Source organism: Aptenodytes patagonicus, chromosome 6 (assembly GCF_965638725.1).
Source record: "Aptenodytes patagonicus chromosome 6, bAptPat1.pri.cur, whole genome shotgun sequence".
NCBI classification, from domain to species: domain Eukaryota; kingdom Metazoa; phylum Chordata; class Aves; order Sphenisciformes; family Spheniscidae; genus Aptenodytes; species Aptenodytes patagonicus.
Window position 1 is genome coordinate 46042387 of NC_134954.1, and position 24074 is coordinate 46066460.

The 24074-nt window shown below is 45.0% G+C and overlaps 1 protein-coding gene across 1 annotated transcript in view; it reads left to right on the forward strand.

The window, feature by feature from the left end:
- KLF7 (KLF transcription factor 7) overlaps positions 1 to 24074 on the forward strand; it is a 63722-nt gene that overhangs the window by 13027 nt on the left and 26621 nt on the right. The window contains exon 2 of the mRNA XM_076342403.1: positions 17645 to 18257. Coding sequence (XP_076198518.1) covers positions 17645 to 18257 — 613 coding nt within the window. The remainder of the gene's footprint in view (positions 1 to 17644; positions 18258 to 24074) is intronic.

Genomic DNA, 24074 nt, shown 5'->3' on the forward strand with positions numbered 1-24074 from the left:
ACATGTACTGTGTGTCTGGTTGGAAATGTGTCTCGGAGGAGAGACCAGGTTTGTGGAGGTGGGGGCTTCCTCCTGCGCTGACTAGAATCAAAAGCGAGTCCATGTCATGTCATGTCATGTCATGTCATGTCATGTCACGTCATGGAGAGTGTGTGAGGCCACATTCTGACTGTAGCTTGGCCTCTAAGGTTAGAGAAGGGTCAGGGAAGACCTTGTGTTCAGCAAGGGGGTCTTAACTGGCTAATTTTGAACACGAATGAGGTTCAAGAGCAGGGTGCACGTGATGAAAAGGCATTTTCGGTCACTGCCTTCATGCAGCAACAATAAACTGTGCATATAAGCAGATCTGGTCCAGAAACAAATAAGCTCGGAAATTAGCACTGTTAGATCATGAAATTCTTCTGCCCAGGTGCCATTTCTTATTGTATGCCTTGGTGGTGCTTTCCAGTCTCATTTGAAATCCACCTAGCGTGAGGCCCTGCTTTCCTTGGAAGCATGTGCTAAAACCTAATTTACGGGAGGAATATCTAACAGGCTGTTCGGTCTCCTACCCGAGTCTAATTCCTCCCCCTCCCATATTCTCTCTCTTCTCCATGAGGAAGTCCATTGCTTTGTTTGGGTTCACCCTGTTCATAGCTGCACAGCCTGTGACGCTTTTTCCCATCTTTATCTATATTAACTCTTTCAAGGATTTTTATCTAAATGTGAAATAAAACCCCTGCTCATTGACTGGAGATTATAACACTGACTGTGGAACAGACATGATAAATAGTAATAAATGTGCATGTCCCTTTCAGTTTTGTCATACTTTCCATCTCTGTGTTCCTTCCAATTTTCCTGTATATCAGACGCTAAGAATGTGTCCTCAAAGCTGTATTGGTCTTCTCTGTGTCTTATCTGTTCTAGGTCTCTTTTCAGCCTTACTGGATCTCTGCTTTGTATTGAGATGCATGTTATGTTGCTGTTTTTTCCATAAACGCATTCATTTGCCTTTTTCAAAATTCAATCTCAAGGATTTAATTCCTGCCCCTGTGTGGCTTTCTTTATATACTGCCTCTCTCAGCTGGCATCACAAAAAAATTTAGCATTTCCTCCTTAAACCCTTTTCCCTGCTTTTCTTCACAATGAAAGCTTTTTATCAGTTTCCTTAGTTTTCCGATTTGTTTTTATTAAGCATGTTTTTATAGTGAGGTCTGCGATCCATCAAAGTAACCGGAAACAAAGAAATTGATGCCAAGTTTTTGTTTGTTTAACGAAACAGATCAGACTTTAACGGGGATGAAGTCAAATTGGTGCTGCTGACTTGACTTGATGGTAGCTGGTTCTGACTGCCGGCTATTGACAGCGAGTCGTGGAAGATCTCAGCATTTTGAAGAGCCTAAAAACACAAATATAGCCATGGGGTTGAAAATCACGTGGTGGTATTAGTATCAGGAAGAGCAAGGTTGCTGTGAGTTGCTGCCCTTTGTTTGGGAAACAGTATCTATGTGCTGGTTAGTTAGTTAGCTGAAGACCACTAGTTTTGTGGTTGATGGATATGAGGTGGGTGTTTAACCTGGATCATGGTTAAAGGGTAAAGGCCCCTTGAATTTTGGTGCCCACTCAGCACGCCTCTGCCTTTCTCTTCAGCAGAGGGAGCTGCTCCGATGCGGGCAGGGAGCAGGCCTGCCTGAAACGCTGCAGGGTCAGTGGTGGGGTCCCACCACCATCCCTCTGGAGGGTCCTTCCCTCTGCCACCACCCACCAGGGTGGGTGGCTGTGGTGGCCTTGAGCAGGGTGGCTCCCTGCCACCCCGGCCCCGCAACCTTAAAGGGGGATTTGCCAAAGCCGCTAGCATAAGGCAAAGGAGCCTGCCTGAGCCGGGGGGCGTGTTAGCTGCTCTGGACTGCAAGGCGCTCTTCGGTTCGCTTGGCGGGTCACCCCGGGCTCTGGACCTTCCTGCTGTGTTTGTCTGCTGTGCTGCTTTTAACCGTCTCTGCTCATTTGAGTCAGCTTGGGCTGCTCGCATGGCAAAGAAATATTTTCCTGGTGTTTCAGAAGATGGGTGATTCCCTTTCCTTCCTGTGCAGAAGGAAAACTGCTCGCCCCATACAGAGTCTGCCGGGGTTATAACAAAACAGTGGGGCCTTGCCAAATAGCAATGAGGTGCACAGCTGGCTGCGGGGGTCTGCTAGTTTTTGCTTGGTTCTGCCTCTGTGAAAACTTCTCACAGGAACTGTCATCTTTCTCCCCTTTATTCAGCAAGCTCTTAAACTGTGGGTGTCCGTGAGGGGTTTTTGTATGGAACATGAGGACTGTAAAGAAACAGGTCCTTAACCGTGTGCTGTTGCTAATGATCCTGCAGACCAGCATGTAAAAAGCCAAATGTTTTAACAGAAATTAAGGAGTGAAAACAAAGAAAAGACCTGCTACAATGAGGCACCATGTGGCACCATCCTTATGACTTGATGGTGTGATTGCACTGGTCTACATCCTGGGTGTATTCTTCCATCTAATGACTTCCTAGAACAGTTGAAAACAGAGGAGTATGCAGAAAATCCACTGTCCATCCAGACATTAGTCAGTACAAAAGTTGAAGTTCAGAAATAAAATATGAATGAGAAAATTGTGGGAAAGCAGTACTCTCTGTGCCTACCTCTATTTCAGTACTGGGGACCGTGCTGACAAATTTGTGCAGTCTGGAGCAGCAAATCCCTCAGCAGTACCCCGATAAGTCAGAGGACCTGACACCTACAGTCTTGGAAGCAAAACTTGCAAGTTGCCTTTTTGAGGCTCAAATTTTCCAAGAGCAATGACAGAGCTGTTTCAGCAGAGAAAAATACATACCCTTTCATCCAAGACCCAGAGGTCTGGAGCATTCAGATGTCTGATTTGATGGTTGGGCTTTGAACAGACAGGATGCTTCACAGCCATTGCCCTTACAGAGCAGGGAAGCTGTAGTGTGCCCATTTTACAGGCTGGGAAATTGGGACACCCAAGCGCTAAGTTGTTGGAGAGAGGAAGTCGAGAGCAGAGTTTGAAAAGGATACCAGCTCCCTGATCTCCATTTTAATTAAATTCTTTCTGCAATTGTCTTCCCTGGCAGTTTAACTGGTGGAATGTGGTCTAGCAGAGGAATTTTTGGCTGCAAACTTGACAGGAATATTTTTCTGGGCCAGATCCTTGCTTAGTGTAAATTAAGATGACTCCACTAGCTACGATCACAGCACTAGCGATTTACTCCTTCCTCTGAGAATCTGGCCCTGGTTTGCAGACAGTGGGCAGTGTCATATAATTTGTTCTTTTTAATTTTAGTCTGTCTAGACACTTTTGCAGCACCCCTTTCTGGGAGGACTTTGTGCCAGCAGCTCTGGAGCAGCACCACACTTCGCTGGTGAGAAACGCTTAGCAAACGCAGTGTGGAGGTGGCCTGGTGTGCTCAAACTCAGCATTTCACCTCCCTGGTGCAGGGTTTGGCTTTGATAGTCTCGGTGTTTTTTGGTGGAGAGGTGGCAGAGGGGATTCACGGCAGGATTTCTTCCCTGTGGAGGGGGAGTGAGTCTGTCGTTTTCCCCGTTTTTGACGATGTGTTGTCCAGGCTGAGTGCTGGAGAAAGATGGCTGGTGCCAATGCAGCGTTTCTGTGGTAGTTTTTCTTTCCAGCAATGGATGACACACTTCTCTTTGTGGGTAAGAAGGTCTTTCTCCTGGTTTTAAAGGCCATTTGCTGGTCTTGTGTTTATTATTACAGTCAGTCCTTCCTCCCATGCCATCCGTATTTACCACTCAGCCTGTAGCTTCTCTGCTATGTTTTCTCCCACACTGAGTCACCTGGCACAGGGGTGGTACCTCTCTAGTCTTCTTCAAACTCATCACGAGGCACACACAGGACATAGTTTTTACAAAATCCTCAGATTTGCTGGCCGTGGTTAAGCAGGTGATTAGCTAGGACTGTTTTCTTCCCTCTTCATTCTCTTGCCAATTCTCAAGTTACTCGCCAGGATTGTCTGTAACTGTTTGTCAAGAGCCAAACACAGAAAGGCCATGTCTCTGGCTGGAGCTCAGGAGCGGCAGTGATATATACCCTTTTACTACCATTACTTCTTCTTGAATCCAAATGCACTTAACCCCTAATCCTCATAATCATTTTACAAAATTTGCTAATCATAAAGTGCTACCTTCTGTTGTTAACCACCTACATTTACGTGTCTGTACCTAGCCCCCAAAAGGAAGGGTCTTCATGGCTGCAGAAAAAAGACTGAAGATAGGGAACCTAAAGTCGTTAAAAACAAAATTTCTTTCTGAGAAAAACATAAAGCACTCACTATTTCTGGGATTCCACCTGAGCTTGATCAATACTAACGAAACAGAGCTCTCCCAAAAAAGCAGCTCGCGTGGAAATGGGTAAGAGATTCTTTGTGCAATCTTAATGATTTTGAGAGAGACGTTTCCCCTGTGAATTGCTGTAGGAGTTTGTACCCCTTCCCCCATGCTCAGCAGAGGCAAGAACATATGACTATCCTCATGTAAGGTAGCGCAGTGTTAATAATGCTGCTGTATTGATCAAATTGGGCTGCTTTGTCACCAGGGACATCTGGGAGGATTTATTCTGACTCCTAAGGCTGTGCCTCCTAAAATGCATTTTCCAGTCCTTTCACTAGGCGAAGGGTGTGTTGTGCTTTTTGTCTTAGCCTGCAGGAGCAGCGCTTTCAAAAGATTTCATGGTGTCCCACCGTCCACTGCCTCTATCATTTCTGCTTTCAGGGCTCCCACCTCACTCCCACTCAGAGCTGGACGTGTCTCAAGTTCAAAAATGCGTTGCGGCAAGATCCAGTTGTTTGCCCTTGGAGAGCGCCTGGAGGAGCAGCCGCTGGCTGCTGGAATGTGGATAAACACAGGGTGACGGGAACAGGAGAGGCTTCCTCTTTGCTTAGAAAGTGAGCAAAACATCGGTAAGAAAGCAGCGTAGAAGGAAAAACATGTGCAGGGTGGTTTTGTCTCCCCCCGCCCAGGCTGATATTCATGACCTCATTAAAAAGATCAGTCTGCTTCAGAGACTGCACATGGTCATTTTTAAGTGTAGGGAGAAACCAAATGTGGCTTTTATTTTTCCATCTGATAAATTGCCAGTTGCAGGTTTTACTTACAGAACACTCTGAGTAGTCTGAGAAGAACACGATCACCTTGATATTATATTTATGAGTAAAAATGGTATGAGGCAAAGAAAGCTCTTAGCTCGCATGCAAAGAAGACTTTTAATGCAGTTTTTGCTTCCAGGAATGCACCATTATTTGTGGTGGGGAAAGGACACATTAGCAGGCTTGACAGGAGGACTGATATGCCTAGGGGCACTCAGGGGCTTGCAGGGGCAATTTGACATCATGCTTCTTTCACAGGTGTTGCGAGCTCGGTGCTCAGTAGTGATGGGACGTCTGCAGAGTGGGGAACAGTTAGAGACATTTGAAATGGAGGAAAACCCCTGAACCTTGCTCTGGTGATGGTGGGAGCACCTCTGGGGTGCTCTGAGCAGAGCCCACGTGTTCAGAAGTGCTGCGATGTATTCTGCAGGGGCTCACAGTGGCAACCGAGTCACGAGTCATGCCTGGAAAATTGTGTCCTGAATGCATAGGCTGCCAATAGTGCCAGCTATAGCTAAAGCAGCGTGGTTTGAGTGCATTTCTCTCCCTTTCTGAGTCCCAGTTCCTGGACGGCTGGGCCTGAAGCAGATCCCTCCAGCAGCCCCAGCCACCACAAGGCTTTTTGGCTCTTGCTTCAGCTCTGATATCATGCAACCACTTGGGAAGCGCAACTGCTTGGGAAGCACAACTGCTTGGGAAGCGGAGCCGGCTGGAGGCGAAGCAGCAAAGTGCTCCCAGGAATGTTCCCTGCAAAGCAGACTCAGTCTGTGGTCTTTGCACGGCTCCTCCTCTCCCAGCATAAAGGTTACCTTTGTATGTTCATAACCAAAATAAAATTGCAGCTCCTGAAAGCTATAATTTGTACTTGGGGGAACATAATGTTTGCGTTTAGCTATTGCAGGGATTGTACCAAAGCACGTTGACAGAGGTCTGGAAGTGTTTGGGATGACGATAGCAGGCAACGGACTGCCTTTGGGGGCTACTAAAAACAGCTTTATTTAAGCAGTATCGATAAACAAAATGCCAAGGAGGATTGGTTGTACCATGAGGAAGAGGACCCCACTCCTGCAGTGGGAGAGGCTGTCCTTCCTCAGTTCCTGCTCTTCCCCTGCCCACAAACTGAGCCAAGAGAGCCTGGCCGCAGTCTTCCAAGCTGTGACATTGGAGACTTCCATCCCATCTCAGAAAGACAATAGAGGGAAGGAGTGGTATACAGCCAACCCACAAAGGCAGGCTTATCTCAGGAGATGCTATATAGGCTTAAATAGATGTGGAAAAGGGAAATTGGGGAAAGTAGGACACTTAAGGTAAACTAACTACATTTTTTAAACGTCTGAGTTGGAAATATGCCAGATAACATGTCCACTGTTGGGATTATAATGACTACAATATGTTTCCTCTTTTCCTTGTTGGTAAGTGGGTTTTGTTTGTTTCCTTTCTGGTGGTGAGGGACTGCTGTTCCCTGCAGTGCATGTTTGGTAGTGAGCTGGAGCTGGCTATGGCGGTTTAATGGGTAAGGCTGCAGTCCTGTGAACGTGACATCTTCCAATTCCTGGCATCATCATTTGGGCCTTTTTTCCTCAGGGAAAGTTGCAGTGTCGAGTTTAATTCGGTTTACTCAAAGAGGATACTTAGGGATAGGGCTGGAAAGCCGAAGGCCTCATGGAGAACCTCTCAGCAACGCAGGTGCAGGCAGATGGGATACTGAAAGCCTTGCCAGCAGAGAGATGCCTTCATCTGGTATCATCTCTGCGATATGGTGCTGAGTGTTGTGTTAGGTGATGTACCTGGAATTAATTTGGGAACCCTCCCAATTAATTTTAGAGGGAAAGGTGCCAATGTAAACTTGAGGCAGGGTCTAGCAGTTTTGCACAGTATTCTCCAATACATTTCCAGGAATATTTTTCCAGGAGAAATGGAAGGTTTAAGAGAGAGCATGAGAAGGGACACTGACTTACCTTGACTGCGAGGCTCCTGCCCAAGTAAAGAGTGTTGCTGAGGAGATGCAGCGTGAAGAAACAAGGGAAGGAGAGGGTGCTCTTAGGGAAGAGGCTGAAAAGAAGGGCCTCTCTGAGGAACTGGAGTGAGACAGGTTTCTGAGCAGGGCTCAAACAGGTCCCATCCCATCCTCCACCTTCAGGAAGAGTAGAGCTTCTCCTGGCCTCTGTTTCTGCTGATGCTCCATCACAGCACCCAGTCTCTGCTTTTCACCAGCCTGCTTAGAGTAACAAAGTACCACTCTTTGGGCCTTTCTGCATTGTAGTTTCTGCAGACCTGGGAGTCTGCAGGTATCCATACAGGGCATTTCTATGAAGGCATGTCATGATGGCTTATCATATAGTTAGCTCCTCTAACAAAAGAGAGTCTTGTACACAGAAACATCTTGAATTAACCATGGTGGCTGCTTGGATGCTGGGAAGTCGTTGTATCTTCAGGAATACCAAGACATTGCATTCCTTCTAGGCTATTTTCTGGCTGCTCTGCTATTAATAACTTCGTCCTGAAATAGCACTTTCATATTGCAGCATATTAAAATCCATAACAACTGGGTGGGTGTCCACAGTCAACAGACCGAAGAAAGTGAGCCAGCGCGAGAGCCGTGGTTGTGTAAATTGGCTCACAGAGGTGTGCTGACTCTGAGCAGCTGGTGATCTGACCTGCCGAGCTTTCTCAAGTCAATAAATGGCAGGGCTCTTAATGGGATCGCTCGGCTTCCCATGCCGTGCTGCAGCCGGTAGCCGTACAGCCTGCTGGAAACCGTGCTGACATGAGACTGATCTCGTGATCCTTTCATGAGGAGTGAGCAGTGCCTCATCCAGTTCTGACAGTGCACCTTAAGTTGCTAATGATATCCACAAAAGGCCCTGCCAGATCTCCTTTTTGTTTGATCTAATGCATTCTGGCGATGCAGGTCTCCTCAGATGCCTGTGGGCAGCTCCCTGGGTTGCTGCTGAGCGGTTGGGCCAATACTGGCATGTGCTTTACCAATTTGCTCTAGCAAATTGCTTTTAAAGAGGACTGTGCTGGTTTTATCAGGGTGCGTGGCAGCCCAAGTGCACTGCCTGTGAGATTTGAGGCTGATCAAAATCCCTGGCGGCTAGAGTTTTGGAACAAGTGCCTTGGCAGAGCAGTGTAGAAAAGAAAAGCAATGGAGAAACACCCTTGGCTGTACGGGAGCATCCTTTGGAGGGCACCTGGCTTTTGAGTGAGAGGCAAGTTTACCTGCAGTGGGACGTTCAAACATGAAGGCTGTTGTTTCTCTGCATAGATGATGAAAACTCTGGCCTAGAAGTGGCAGAAACTAATTTATGAATACCTCCATATAGACTGCCCAAATTAAAAAAAAAAAAAGATAAAAAAGAAACAAATCCAAGTATCAGGGTGTCTGAAGTTGGTGTTGTTTTTAAATTCTTCCCATTTTTCCAGTTGGGTTACATTGTTCCTAATAAAGTAGACAAGATTTGTAATAAAATAACCATCTCCAGCCGTCAAAGAACATGTCAAATTCTGCTTCACTTAAGCCACAGAGTTAAATGGCGCTAATCAAGAGCAGAATTTCATGGAGTTTCGAGTGTTGGCAAGGTCCTCAGCTGATGTAAACAGGAACCATGAAATCAGGCTGCTCTGTGCTGATTTACCCCAGCTGAGAATCTGTTGTGCTTCCCATTGCTTTGTTTCTAGTCAGAGTTTTTTTTCTCAGTGCGATGGTGAAACTCCAGTCTGTTGTCTTCTCTTTTCCTTGCCCAGACTGGCATATTTATCATGGTAGCACATGCATCTTCTTGCTCTTGTAAGATAACAAATTGCCCAAATGATTAAAAAAAAAAATCAGAGAAAAAAGCAGCAAATTGCTTTTTGTAAATGTGCTTGGACAGTAGCTGTGCTCATGTTAAAGTTTAAACTTTAGCCAAACAGCCCACTGCTCCCTGTGTGGCTGGAGGCAGGCTTTGGTCCTATATGTTTATTATCATTTAGAAATGGTATAAATGCTCTTTTATTCTTTTTTGTTCTGACCTTATTCTACAACACATTCCCCTCCTTCCTCCTGCTTCCTGTTTCCCAGATAGGTCCCCACCTCTTCCTCCCCTCAGCCAAAAATAATACAAAAGGGAACATACAAAAGGTTTTTTGAGCCATGAGATGTGATAATGAATGGGCATCATGTATAGGGTAGATACAGTAGTCCCAGTGCAAAAATGTTGAATACGCAAAGTCTACATGAGGAATCGCACATTTTTGGGTTAGGAATTCAGTGTTATGCATCCTCTTGTTTAATACGTTTTTAGGTCAGAGCAGAAGAGATGACTCGCAACCCAGGACTTTTATGAAATGTAGCATATATCGAGTGTATTGATCACATCTCTTCTTCAGGTTTGATTTAATGAGCTAATTGTGAAGAATTGTGCTTACGAATATGCTGTTGCCTGAGAGTGTGAGAACACAACTGGTGTATACGTTTGTGTCATCTGCTGAGGAGGAAATATTAAGCTATCTCTGGATGTTAATGAAACATCTCTAAAGAGTACATTTTTTCATTCATGATCCTATCCAGAGTAATTACAAGGAATCCAATTCTGCTGTGTAACCCCACTGCAATACTTTGTAAGGATGAATCTTAATTGAGGATCGAGACCTAAAATATTGCTTTGCTTTGTACGTTCCGCAGCTGTCAGCATTTGCTCTTGCATATCCATTTCCTGTGAGAAGTTTACCACACTCTGGGGCATGCTTTGAACCTGATCCTTTGATTTCAGTGGGAGCTAGGAGTGGCAATTCAAGGAGCTAATTGTGCCTTTTTGCTATTTATAATGCTAAATTAAAGCTGCTTCCAAACTGGACGGCAACAGGTTAAATACACACTTGAAGAAGTTTGGGGAAGAGTTTGCAGTGAGGGCCACTAGCCAGCTCACTCAAAGCCATCCAAAGTTGTTATATAAATAAATGATCTCCTCAGAAAGATTTTGAAACACACTTATGTTACATATATATCATTTCTCAAATGGTCATTGTATGGCTACTTGCCATCTGGATTGCATGGCAGCATGCAGGGCATGTGCTGGCGTACAAGCACACATGGGTTTTATCATATTTTGACACTAGCACAATGGGCTGCCTGCACTTTTGAATTCTTGATTTGGCTATCCTTAATCCTTTGCTGACATTGATGCTATTTTTTGTTGTTGTGACTGGTTGCAGATATTTTTTCTGTCTTTATTAAACAGGCAAAAAACAACAAAAGCCCTCCAAAGCCCTGGTTCAGTGTTTGCAGATTTCTTTCATCCTTTTTTTTTATCTAGATGCCTATCAAATTCAGCCACGCTTAGCTGCAGTCCTTTGTTCAATATCTCACAACCAGTGCACTGAAATTCTCTATGCTTAGAGCCCAAATACCACAGATTTTTAGTGAACAACTTTGGCTTGTCCATCTAAAAGAATGTTAGATAAGATATATTTCATTATCACTAAGTTTGGGAATGAATCTTGATTTTGACTCCTTGGTTAGAGTTATAGGTTTAGACTTTTTTTCTGTTTGAGACATTTGTTTTACCACGCATTTCTGCTGGTGAAAACTGCTAATTTATGGCAAAATTGGGTTTGATCCTTTGAGCTTTAAAGGCTGATCAAAGTTTTTGATAACCCTGGTTACATCGTGCCCCAGAGCAACAGGAAAATGGCTTGTGTTTATATGAAGGTAGTGATTCTGTCCTTAAGTAAATTTGCAGAACTTTTTACATTAAAATGTGTCTTTGCTGAATGTGGTCGAGGCTTCTGATTTCAGCATCTTTTATGCTCTGAAGAAAAATGCTGTGGAGAACATCCAGGGAGAAAGCCGTCCAGGTCGTGGTAGGAGAGTATTCACTGAGAGTGCTGTTGTGCATGAATAACAGTAAATGGGCTAGTTTGGCTAAATACATTTCCTTAAAGGTTCATTCTTTGGGCTGACACCAAGGGGGAAAATGGGCCCAGGCCATTATTATATTGAAGAAATTTGCGAAGAGAGGCTTGAGTCCTGTGTAGCATAGTCAAGAGTTAATAGACTTGTCCATTGCAGACTCTGGTGGCTGGTGAGACTCATTCAGCCAGTGTTAGAGAGGACTAGCCTGATGGCTCAGGCATATGGTGAAGTTACCACAGGAAAACAAGTCTTTGCATATCAAATGATCTTTGCTGACTATGTGTATGCCTGCTTTTTGCTCTTGGCAAAAGCCTGTTTGTTGAGCGTACAGTTAACTTGATTTGCTTCATATATACGAGGGATTAAGAACATGCATGCAGATATTTACCACGAGTTAGCTGTCATTAAGTGTCTTATTGTTGTACCTGAAAAGTGGTTTTAGCTGTCTTTTTTTCAATGAACTATATAACACGTAGGCGAGATGTGCTGGCACATAACTGGGAGTTTTGTCTTAAATCCTTTGCAATAGAAATTATTTGCTATTGCCTGAAACTTTTTCTTACTATTCATTCATTTCAGACTGCAGTTTTCCCATTTTCCCAAGTGTATTTTGCAAAACTACTTATTCTAATACTAAAATTCTGTTTATTTTATGCTGTCCCAAATGTTAAGCTTCTGATGTGCTACAGCTTTTTGACAACTAGCAACTGCCCAGTAGAGATTGCCAAGAGGAAAAGCTGGAGGTTTTGGCAGCTGGGTGGGAACAGATGACAATCTTGGAATAGATGGGCAAGAGTATTGGGTTTTGTTGTTGTTCAGGAAGTAATGAAGGCTTTTGGCAGTGGGAAGAAGATGCATCTTTCAAACCTTGTTTTAGGACAAAAATAGCATGGCATTCCAGGGAAGGCAGGTGAGTTCTGAATTTCTTATTCCTCTTAACTTCAGGGCTGCCCCACAACATCCAGTTCAGTATCTGCCTCTGGCATCAGCAATGCAAGTGCCACTGTAGCTCAAAGCTTTTGCTGTTCTGCTGAAGAATGAAATACTGACACCGGGCATTGGACCTGGTGCTGCTGTTTGCTCTGAGCTTGAGTGAACTGCGGTGGCTCTGACCTTAGAATTACTGTTTTGGGTTGCCTTCAGGTTGAGGATGCTTTCTCTTCCTTTGCAGTCTTGAGACTTTCACAATTATTTAAAGTTAGAGATGAGGCCCCTTTTTTATGTGCCAGGGGAAAGCAATGGGGCCATGATGGAGATTGGAATTTGACCTTCACTATTGCATGTATAATTCTGCTTTGCTCGTACAAATTATGATGCAAAGAGAATCCTTTCAAGTATTGTAAACAGAGCTGGTATATCAGACCTGCTTGTCAACCACATTTGACATTTTCATTCTCTGTCACAGCCTGATCTAAGTATCCAACTTCTTAATTAGGTTTTGGATAACTTCCAAGATTGGTGCTTGATGTCCAATTATATCTGCAGTAAAATGGCACTTAGAAGTAACTAGCACTTCCAGATAGGAACTTCCCATGATCTGCTAGAAAAATTAAAAATCAAGATGTTATAAAATACTTCAGCATCAATAAAACAGAGGAACCCAGTGAACATGTTGATAAGGTGTCTTCCCTGACTTTCTGTCCTCAAATAATTATAAGTGTTTGGGCTTTGTTTTACCCTTGACAGAACTTTACTGTTGCCACATTGTCCTGTCTTTAGCTGTGAAAAATGCCCAGGAGTTTGAGTGCTGTAAAGACTTCACAGCATAGGCAGGTGCTTCTGAAGTGACCTGTGATTTTTCAAGAGCCTGTGTGTATGGGTCAAATTCTGATACACAACATGGCTGCCAATCGAGACCAGTTCTTTGCAATTCATTGGAGCAAGTTTAGATTTATACCCTGGGAACTGAGAGTTCATTCTGGGTCATCAGTTGGAATTAGGTTTTCCAGAGCTGTCTGGACCTGAACCCAGATGCTAAACTTGTGTCCCTGCAGAGGCCCCTGGCCTACGGGCATGTCTTTGCCCCATCATTCTCTAAAGGGGAGACAGAGACATTGGGTACCTCAACTGCCTTGAGGCTTCGCACATCGATGACGGTGGTGGTCCCAGCTGGAGCCTTCCTGCTGGTTGCTCTCTCGGGTAGAGTGATGAAGTCAAACATCAGCATCATTAGTGGTGACTCTAGCTCCTTCATATCTGGATTTGAATGTTCTGGGTTGCACTTCAAGCTGGACAGCTGACAAGCACCCTAAAACTTAGGCTGTCTGAGCCAAACCGAGTACCTGCAAGTCTGGGAGGGACTAGAAAGTTGGGCGTTTGTCTTGTTGTTGTTGACATTAGTAGCAGAACTGTCTTGATTTCTGCTGGCTGCAGAATTAGGTGAGTGCTAAGCTCTGCTGAAAATGGTACACATGTATCACATCTCTACTGTCAGAGGCGCACACTGGGTTTCTCTTGCATTGTATTTCATTGTGGTGAGCATAGTCAATGTGTTTGATAAATAATCTTTACTTTCAGTAGATGAGCTTTAGATGAGCTCGAGAGGTAAGAATACAGGTAGATAAGAGGTCATACCTTTCTGAGTTGACAGACGTACTGAACACTGAATTTCCCTGGATCAGTGCTACTGCAAACACTGAAAGGACTAGCAAGTAAGAAGTAGGTCCTTACCAGGCATAGGACAGCACTACAGTGGCTGTCTTGTACTGTCTGAAGAATCTGGTGCTGCATGTGGAAGTGTCATGGTGTGCAGTTTACATGTATTCTGCTGCTATATGTGCCCCAGAAGACTGAGATGATAGTATAATGTGGAGAGCGAAGAGATGTTATGAGTTACCGGTGTGCAGGCAGGAAACACACAGCATTTCTTGCAGGTGATGGAAATGTGTCTCTGCTGGGAAAGTGAGCCTTTTTGCAGTTGTATCCAAAATTGAAAAATCAGACTGAGGCCTTGTTGGGAATGTCCACATGCCAGACTGCCATCCTTTGCTAGCTGGCTTTCTGCAAGTATGTGGGGTCTCGCAAAGTCACATCCTATTATTTGTCAGCCATGAATCATAATTTCTTTTAACTGGCTAAATTGAGGAGCAAGGTGCAAGGAGAATGACCCTTGTTAATCAGGGCAGATGGGTTGAAGTAGTGGGTCACTTTTTATCCCTCACCTGTGAAAACGGCTTGACAGCAGTCAGCAATCTTATGGATCTTCTTCTTGTGTTCCTGAAGGGAGCCATCTTCCTCTTCCCGTTGCAATTTTCAAAGTCTATTGCTGTAAATCCTACAGGCATTGGGTAAGAAAGTTTAATACCCACCAAGTTGCCTGCAACGTAGCAACCAAAGGATAGTCAGACTTAAGGTTGCATGTGACATGTATTACATCCATTATACAAAGTTCCCCCTCTCTTGAATGAGTGGTTAAGGAGAAGCTGGACATCCAACAGAAGTATGACAAGAGCATGACAAGAGCAGCTCGCTCCTGTCTTAGGTATCCTTGGACTATTTTCCTACCAGGTTGGTAGTAGAAGTAGGAGATCTACAGGGGTTCACCAGCATCTGAATCCAGCAGTTTGGGTTCATATCTCTGTGGATAGTGGTCAATATCCTGCTGCTCCCGCAAAAAATTGGTAGTTTTTGATGCGCTTGCTGGCAAATGACTTTATGGGAATGGAGACCAAAGAACTTTCCTGCCCCTCCTGGTGGTCCACTGGGCTGCAGTGGGGACCTTGGTGGTGTCAGCCTGACTGGTTTCTCCAGGTCAGAGCTCAAGATGAGGGGATGGGCTTAGTTGGCCTAAAAATTAAAAGTCTTGCCAGGGCAGGAGTGAAGAAAGCAGGCTGGTTTCAAAACCCTGCCTCACCACTCCCTGGGTGATTTGGGCCAGGAGGAGGGAAGGTCACGTAAGGTACTTGGCAGAAGCTGGGAAGTGCATATGGGGAAAGACGCTTTGTTTCTGCCGGCGATTGCCTGCCCTGGCAAGGGCAGCAGCAGGTAGGGCCCTGGCGGGTGGTAAAGGAAGGACTGTGGCCGTAACCCGTAGCCAGGCTTTGTCTGCCATGCAGATTAGGTGGAGGGCTTTTCTGGCTCAGCGTTGCTAGGCTCTTCCCCCCTATTGACTTGGTGGAGAGGCTGAGGGGGTGGGAGGGAAGGACTGCATTATATTGTTTCTTTGAGTTTTTTTTCCCCCCCCTCTATGGGGAGATGGGCTTGATCCACTGGTTTTGGATTTCAGAGGCAGAAGGCAAGACATGACCAGCTGGTGTCTTGAAATGGCACAGGTGCAATGGCTGCAGGAGGGGGGGAGCCAGGAATAATTACAGGTTTCTGAAGCATCAGGCTTTGCCTGAAAAGGGCTCATCGAGAAACTGCTCTTTATGGAAAATTAATGGTGAAGCTGGAAAAAACTGTCAGGCCTACTATTGTTGTCGTGGGGTAGTGATGCCTTAAAGGAGCAGCACCTTCCGCTTGCTTCCCCTCCACAGGCAGCCCAGAGCTGGCGCACAGCTTTCTGATCCCGCAGCAATTGAAGTTTCATGTCACTGTCATCAGATTTAATGGCCTTGAGTCCCTGTCTCTCTCTTTTTTTTTTCTCCTTTCGATCCCTAATTTGTGATTATGGTTGCTCTTTCCCGTGGAAGCCTTTTATTTATTTGGCCCCTAAACCTGTTTCTGCCCCACTGGGTGAAGGCTAAGTGGGCCAGAAAGCCCAAATTACATGATGTGGGGAATTCAAAAGCATCGCCTCTTTTGGTGAGGGGGGTTATTCCTGAAAGACTGTGGAGCACATTTGGAAAGCATCCCCGAAAACCTGTTAGGATTCATCGGGGGAGAGACCAGATCCCCAGCTAAAGCCATTCCTCACGGTCCCAGAAATGCTCTTTAAAAAGAGAACAGAAAGGTTGCTTAAGGCAAGAGTACTAACTGGTAAGTGTTCCACCTCCAGGCTTGTGTGCAGACACATCATATATACAGCGTCATGCCTCTGAAAATAACCTACACGCTAAAGTATAGCATGTCTCTGTTGCCATTTTATTGCTTTTTGTCCAAGTCCATCTCTACAGCTCAGGTCTATAATCAGCTATTATTTTAAAAAGAAACAACAGGTAACTGTCTGACAAATTCAGTTCTGAACTCTGAAAGTCATCCCGGCAAATTGTATCTGCAACCAGCAGTGCTGCTTCCTGGGTACGTTGAAAGTAATAATCTTGAGTTACCCGATAGCTCCTAGAGAGCTGTGAGTGGGGCCTGTTTACACTGCTGTTGATGGGACCTTTGTACCCAGAAGGCAGGAGTCTCTCTCTCTCCTCTGGTCATACGCATCTTTTGTTTCTTGATCAGATGCTGGACTCTCCAGGTTGAGACATAGTTGGGTCGCCAGCTCCCATAGGCTGAAATTTTTTGCCTAAAATCCCTTCCTTAATATCTCTAGAAGTGTTCTCTGAGGAGTAGTTTTTAGAGGTTTCTAAAAAGTATTAGTTAGAATGTCTGTTTCTTCACGTCCTGTAAAATCGCAGCGGCAGTGTTAAACCAGCTAGCCTTTCAGGCAGCGAGAAATGAAAAATAGCACTAATAAACTCCAATAAAAGCTCCTGAAACTACAGCAAGCAGTTTTCTATAAACAATAAAAGTTTATATAATGTTGGTTATGGAGAACACTGGGCAGCATGATGGTGCCTGGAGGCTTTACTGGGGCTAGCTCGGGGCACCTCATATAAGGTACGTTCAAGTAGGAGGCTCACCCCATCCTCGTGCTGATGATCACTGCTGTGGAGATGCAGGAACATGTTTTTATGTGGCAGCCTCTGTGACTGCATCTTCACCTACTTTTTAATAAGGTGCGTGTGTTTGTGTGCGTGTCTGGTGTCCTGTACACAGGAAGCCCCGTTTGATCAGATGTGCCAAAAACCCTCTAAAACTGACAGTAAAATCCCTTCCTTAATATCTCTAGAAGTGTTCTCTGAGGAGTAGTTTTTAGAGGTTTCTAAAAAGTATTAGTTAGAATGTCTGTTTCTCCAAGTTCTTTTTTCTGTAACATCTTTCCTTCTCTCAGGCCCTTTAAACAAGCTGTGGTGTCACTGAGTTTTTCCCTGTCTCCTATCTTAAAATGCTACGCTTCAGAATTGTGCTGTTTTAGGAACAGATTGGGCCCCAGCCAACTATGCTGAGTTAAATTTGGAGTGAAAGTTAATGTTTGTGAAGGAAGAGGAAGCAGTTCTTTGGAGAGGTGACTTTTTGTTTGTACATGGCCAGGTGATGGGGCCATTAGGATAGTTTCATATGGAGGTGACCGTGGGCCAGATTACACTTAAAATTGGGAAGGGCCTGGTATCCATGGGACAGTGTACAGACTCATGAAAATGTAGTGGATGCTCTCTGGTTGTCGTATCTTCACTTCTACCATAATATCCGCTACCATATGTGGATTTTCCCACACACTGTCTCAGAGCAGCATCAAACAAGTGCCAAATCCTCATGTCTCCCAAAATGTGACCGTCTCGCGAGAAGGTGCTGGTGTGCATGAATTCTGTCTCTGAATGGCACTGGACCATGTTGTTCTCCTGCCCTAGGTGTGGGAGCTACATTGTAATCTCTCTCTAACAGTGGTTTATCTCCCTCCCCTCTCCCTTCCCCTCCTGCAGACATGCCTGGAGTTGGAGCGATACCTTCAGACTGAACCGCGGAAGATCTCTGAGACCTTTGGTGAGGATTTGGACTGCTTCCTTCATGCCTCCTCAGTCCCAGATGCAGAGGACAATATCCGACAGCTGGACCCCATCCTTTTACCAGTGGAGACGAGTACGTGTGACAAAAGCGCCAACATGGACATTATCCTCTCACGGGACAAGCTGCTGTCTGAGACGTGCCTCAATTTGCAGTCTACCAGCTCTTCCACAGAAGGCTACACAGCCGTCAACCAGGCCCAACTCAATGCAGTAACCTCATTAACGCCCCCTTCCTCTCCGGAGCTCAGCCGCCACCTTGTAAAAACCTCACAAACTCTCTCAGCGGTGGATGGCACGGTGACGTTGAAATTGGTGGCCAAGAAAACGTCACTCAGCTCTATGAAAGTGGGTGTAGCAACAGCGACTGCGGGGACGATAAAAAGCGGGCAAAGTGACAGTGAACAAGGAGGTACAGGGGCAGAAGCATCCCCAGAAAACAAGAAGAGGGTTCATCGCTGTCAATTTAATGGGTGCCGGAAGGTTTATACTAAGAGCTCCCACTTAAAGGCTCATCAGAGGACTCATACAGGTACTTGTGTAGGATGCTTCTCTCATCTTGTTCTCCTGCCACCTAACCGTAACCATCTGCTTTTATTCTCATTTAGAAAAGAAAAAAAATCTCTTCTGAAACTCCAAGCTTCTATCTATGAAACAGGGCAGTGGAAAAATATGGTAGGCCAGCAAATGTACCCATTATTCAATAGAACAGAGGAGTTCACCGTCTACCATTAATTTGTTGGGGTTTCATATGTCTTATGGGGCTTGATGCAGAGTAATTTTAGGATACCTAAGGGATGTAGATGTATCATTCATGTTAAAACTGTGGGCATGCCAGTGTGGGTTTTTGGCACTCACTTGCCCAAGTCAACTTTTAAAATTTTAATTTTAGTCAAGTATTAATTGCTTCAAATAGAAAATAACATGAGTAGGTTTTTGTTGCCTTTTGTATGGGGGAAAGAGAAAAACGTATTTCAGATCTGAGATATGTGGTTTAGGAATAATGTGTGCGTGAGAGAGCATGTGTGCAGATACAGACGTGTAGGTACGGAGATGCCTTCAGATACTCACGATCTTGGACTTCTTTGGTGATAAAATACAGTGAGAACAAATGAAAGAATGACATGGAGTTTGAATGGAATAGTGTAGGTAGAGAGGGAATAGGATGTATGGAAAGATGTCAGGCTGTTATTTTGTGTAATATTTACTAATGTTGCATATAAGCTCCACTGTCTAAGCTTCTTGAAGCATACCGAATTGACTTAGGTTTGGCTGTTCAGGATCCCCACTCTCCTGTCATTTGTTCATAGTCCCCAGTAGCTTTTCAGCTGATATTCATTGGCAGTAATAGCTGTTCAGTTTGCGTGTGTTGCTGCTTTGTTCTAAGCGTCACATGTGATGAGAGATGATAAATTCCCATTAGCACTGTCTTATCATGTGATTATTCCTGTTTCCAGAGGGATTGCTGTAATCAGTTTTCTCAATTTTACTGTAAAATGTGTGGTCTCTTACGATAACTGCACATTTAATTCACGATCTTATCATGCAGGCAGATTCCTAGAAGCGAGGTTGTTCTTGCAAGGTAGAAAATAACATGTTGGATCAGTGCAGTAAATCAAACAAATGTGTGGGTTGTTAAGAGAGCTGCATCCATCAAATACTAGGCAGCCCTGTAAAAGTTACATGGTCTGAAGTATAAATCATATTAAGACATGAAAGGGATTGGTTTTGATCTTTTTATATGGGTTTTCTAGTGCTTTTACTGGGGATAGCCACCTTGGCAGGAGTGACCTCACCTGTGATCCAGTGATTTGAAAGCCAGTGGAAGTAGCGCAGTCATTTTAAAATCTGCAGCAACGTGGTGAGGAGGCTCCCCATAGCACCAGTGCTGCTGTGAGGCTGGCCCCCACCAGGGCTGTCTGGAGGGACGTCCCAGCCAAGGCCTTCCAGCAGGCGACGGGGCTCCCGTGAAGGCACAAATGCAGGGCATGAGAGCCATTGACGTGGTGGTCTTGTCTGTTCAGATGTGACCCCTGTGTTCCTCCTCAAGCTGGAAGTGATGGGTCTTACACAGATCTTCCTGAAGCTAGTCAGGGGTGTGCCACGATTGCCTAGAAAGGGTGAACTTGCGGAGTTTTTCTGGTTTTGTCATCCAGTAGGTGGGGAGGGGGACAAGGAGACCTGAGAGAACACTTGCAAAAACCACTACTTTTTAAACACTTCCACCCTTTGGAGTAAAAATCTTGCAAGATTTTGCATGCTTTTGAACCCAGCCTTAGGTCTGGTTGAATTTTGTATCACAACCTTTCCCCTCAGTAACATCAGCATGTGAAATCTTATGTTTTACAATTAATCCATTACAAGAAACATTTCTCACTGGCCCTGAGATACTTCTGTGAATAGCCTTAGACTGTACATAGTGCCATTGATGTGTATGTGTCTGCCCATCCACACAAGTGCTCAGCATGGTGAGAAAGGCAAGTCCACCTTCGCTGGCAGATGGGGAAGACCTGTATCAGATGATGAGACTGCAGCTGCCTGGGTGCAGTGCCCACACCTCCCACTCCCAGCACCACACCTAGTGGGTTCAACTACCCCTCTGATCTTGCCAGTGAAACCATCAGTGGTTTAACCAGCCCCTAAACCATTTACTAGTTTATGGGAGTGTTCCTGTTTCCATCCACCAAGTCCTAAGCAGACAGCATAGGTTGTTAGGAAAGCAGGAAGGCAAAAGACAAGAGGGAATACAAACCTGGCTGAGAAGCTCTCCTGTCTTTGCAGCTGTGTAACCACCCTGCACCTGACCATGTCCTAGCTGCGCATAGCTGTGTAGAAAGCATGGTTTCATTTTGTGATGAGGGCTGGATGCAGCCTTGTTGTTAAAATATATCTTTGATGCAGAACCTGGGAGCGGGTAAGCACCTGGCTCCCATTTTTCTCTGTGGAAAGCAGGTTGTCTAAATACCTTTGAATGTATACATCTTGGGACCAATCTGAGTGAATCGAGGGGAGGGGTGTGATAGGCTTATCTAACTAGCTCATTTGAGTCCAGAGCACAAAGTCATTCAGACCCCTTTGTCCTGCTTAAGTGCTCTGTTCCCTTAAAAAACACTGACGGTTGGATGCCTTAAATCAGAACTGGTACAACCAAGACATTAAATCTGTTCACGCTGACCTCTGCAGTGGGGTTTCCCCGCAGGGAGCTCCTGCCTCCAGTAAAGAGAGGGACAGAGAGGAATAGCTATGGAAATTTGGGACCAAATTATAAATGGCAGGGCTGCCTCCTTTCCCATGCACGCCTTCAGGGCTAGGGACAAGGAGCCCTTTTCTCCATCGGTGCTTTGTTTTTTTCATGCCGTGAGCTGAGTGTGTTGCGGGTTGCGAATGCACCCAGCAGTGCCAATGGCTAGTAGCCACTTGGCTTAGTCAGTGGCTGAGCCAGAGGGTCTGAAATGATTGCAAGATATTTTCCTTTGGCTTGGTAGTTTGTTAGTATGTCATGCAAGAGCAGTCTGCCAGTGCCGGCTCTGTGTAAAAGGGTGAGAGTGCCCTGACAGACAAAGAGCTCTCAGTGTGGGGTTCACAGGCAGGGAGGCAGGTGCGGGCTGGTCACCCAACTTGCACGTGCAAAGTCCACTTGCTGGATCAAAGGGATTTACTGCAGTGCATGAAAACAAGAAAACCATGGGCTGGGGAGCTGGGGGGTGGAAGGTGGCGGAAGGAGGTTGCATTCCTTTCGTTTGTATGTCAGGCTGACCAGACAGACGCTGGCTGGCGTTCCTCGCTGCTGAATGATGAGCCAGGCTGGGCTGGAGGCAATACAGACTGATAGCAGCTTGCTAGATTGGAGACAATCTTCTCTTAGGGCTTTACTTTGCTGGGGAGCCCAGAGACAGTCAGACCCCACATTGCACTTGGTGCATCCCCCGCATTACTCTCCCACATCTCATCCATAAGAGAATCAGGACAGCGCTGGCCCATCAATGGTTGAACTGATTATGAAACCACCTTCTCGATGACCTTTGGAGAGAGAAAAACAATCATCTGTGTGGGAGAGAATTTAATCTGGAAGGGAAAGGGAAAAACATTGTCTGTATGGAAGGGGAAATGAAAATATTTTGACTGAAGTCAAAGTAAGCTGGGGCATCTAAAGCGAAGGGTGTGTAAAGGAGCTAAGAGCAGTGGTGGGACTGACTGTCAGAGGGCAGCAAAGAAGCCACTCAGGAGAGAAATAGCGGCTGGGCCTGTAAACAGGAGGAAAAGGTGAGCTGTAGGTTTGGAAAGACCATGCTTCCAATGTGAGGGTGAGGTAAAAACATCTAAAGAAGGAGCCACCAGGACCGGCACGGTAATCCAACCCTAGCACATTCTCTCACAGTTATTCATGGAGCAGACATCAGTGCAAACAATGACATTTTGTCTCTTTTGAGAGACAGAAATTTTCGTCCAGCCTTCACACACGCATGGAGATGAATTGCTAATGTAATGGAGAGTGGAGAGGGAAGGAATTAAAATGAGCCAAAAACCATGTATAGTCATCAGTACTTCCTAAATTAGAAAACAGGATATTGCTGGCGAGTGTCTGGATGCAAATAAGTCTAAGGGTGAGCTGGCCTGTGACCTATGGAAAGATTAGTCATGGGACATCACTGTGTCTCCCAGATCAAAGACATCTGGAGGAGATTTCTATCTCCTGACAAAACCATTCATATTGGCCTTCCTTGCAGTAATGTACAGGGGAAGGTATGAGATGGCGTGGGTGCTTATGGCCAGAGATAAAGCATCACATATAAACTGACCAGGAAATCCTTAAGATTGGGATAGCAATAAAAAATGACCCTTAGGGGGTTCTGCTGGGGTTTGCCTTTTATTAGTATCAGAAGTTTTTGGGTTTTTTTCTTTAGCCATCTAAAACCAGGATCTGATACAACCTAAGCTCAAGTCTGAGAAACAGGAGTTGGGCTCCTCACATCTATATTTAGGTTTCTAAAGCCTAAAACAAGTGGGAAATACCCATGTAAATAGATGTTATGAGTCTACATGCGATCTTAAGATAGCACTTATTTAAATGGAGTTTGTTTCACATTGTCAGGGCATCTTATCTTAAATTATATAGTTCTTTGATCCAAAGTGCTGGGTGAGAGTAACTAAAACAAACAAATCCACCCTGCAGGAAAACAAATTACTACATTTGCAAGAGAAAGAGGAGAGACACAAGAGTATTAGAAAGAACATTAATGAACAGGAAGGTTTTTGAGATGGGATTTAAAACAACAGGGAAGAGCTTTCCTAAAGTGTTGGAGATAGAAGAGGAAACATCCAGAATTTGGAAATGATCGGAAGAGACCAAATTGAGGAGAGTAGGCTGGATGATAGATAAAGAAGATTAATACAAAGTAAAGGAATACTAGAGAAAATAAGACTATCTGTGTCAGTGATACCACATGAATGGGAAGCTGCATTGCTGTATTGTGTTAGTGTGGTAGAACCCGTGAACAGAAAGCCAATGAAGAGAAAGAAAAAGCGAATAGCCAAGCACAGCACCAATTCTGCAGGTTGCAAGATTTTGAGTAATGACTTAGGAAAAAGCATTTGGGAGAACAGTATAGGTAGCATAGGAGAAATAAAAACCAAAGCCCAAGATTTTTTGTTGTACAGAGACCCACGGCTTTGTAGCGAGTCCCCAACTCCGTGTGCAGGGCTGCAATCTGGCAAGGGGACATGGAGGGACACAGAGGATGCTGAAGCTCCCATGGCAGCAGCTGAAACAACGGGTGAATTTGCCACTGGAAATGAGAGCAAGGGAATTGAGGGAGGAGGGGTGTGTGAGGAAGACCTTCATTCAGGGCTGGATTTGTTTTGGGGTACAGTTGCATTGCCAAATTGGAGAGGTGTGTTTTGTTGTGAGGGTGGGTTTTTTTGAAGTTTTTTGGATAAAAACATAACAAGATTTTATCCAAGCTGATTAAAATAAGCCCAACCTGGTCATGAGCTCTTTAAAACTTTATGGTTTTGAAGCCTTTTAGCCATTTGGCAAGTTTGGAGGGGACTGTTGTGATTTCACTGCAGAGGGCCAGAGCCTCACTTCATTATTACAGTGAGAGCTTAGGCTGAGGAAACAAGGTTTGTGAACCTCCCAGGCGGCAGGAGGATGGGCCCTGCCAAAAGCAGCCCTTGCCATTTAAAACACCGGTGGTGTTCATCCATTGCTTAGTTGCCAATACCTGAATTCTCAGTCCCGTGTTTCTGCTCTGTCATTTGCCAAATCAATAGCACTGGACAGTCTTACTGTTTGGGTTTGAAAATGTAAATAGGTATTGTTTGTTTGTTTGCCATGTGAGATGATTTT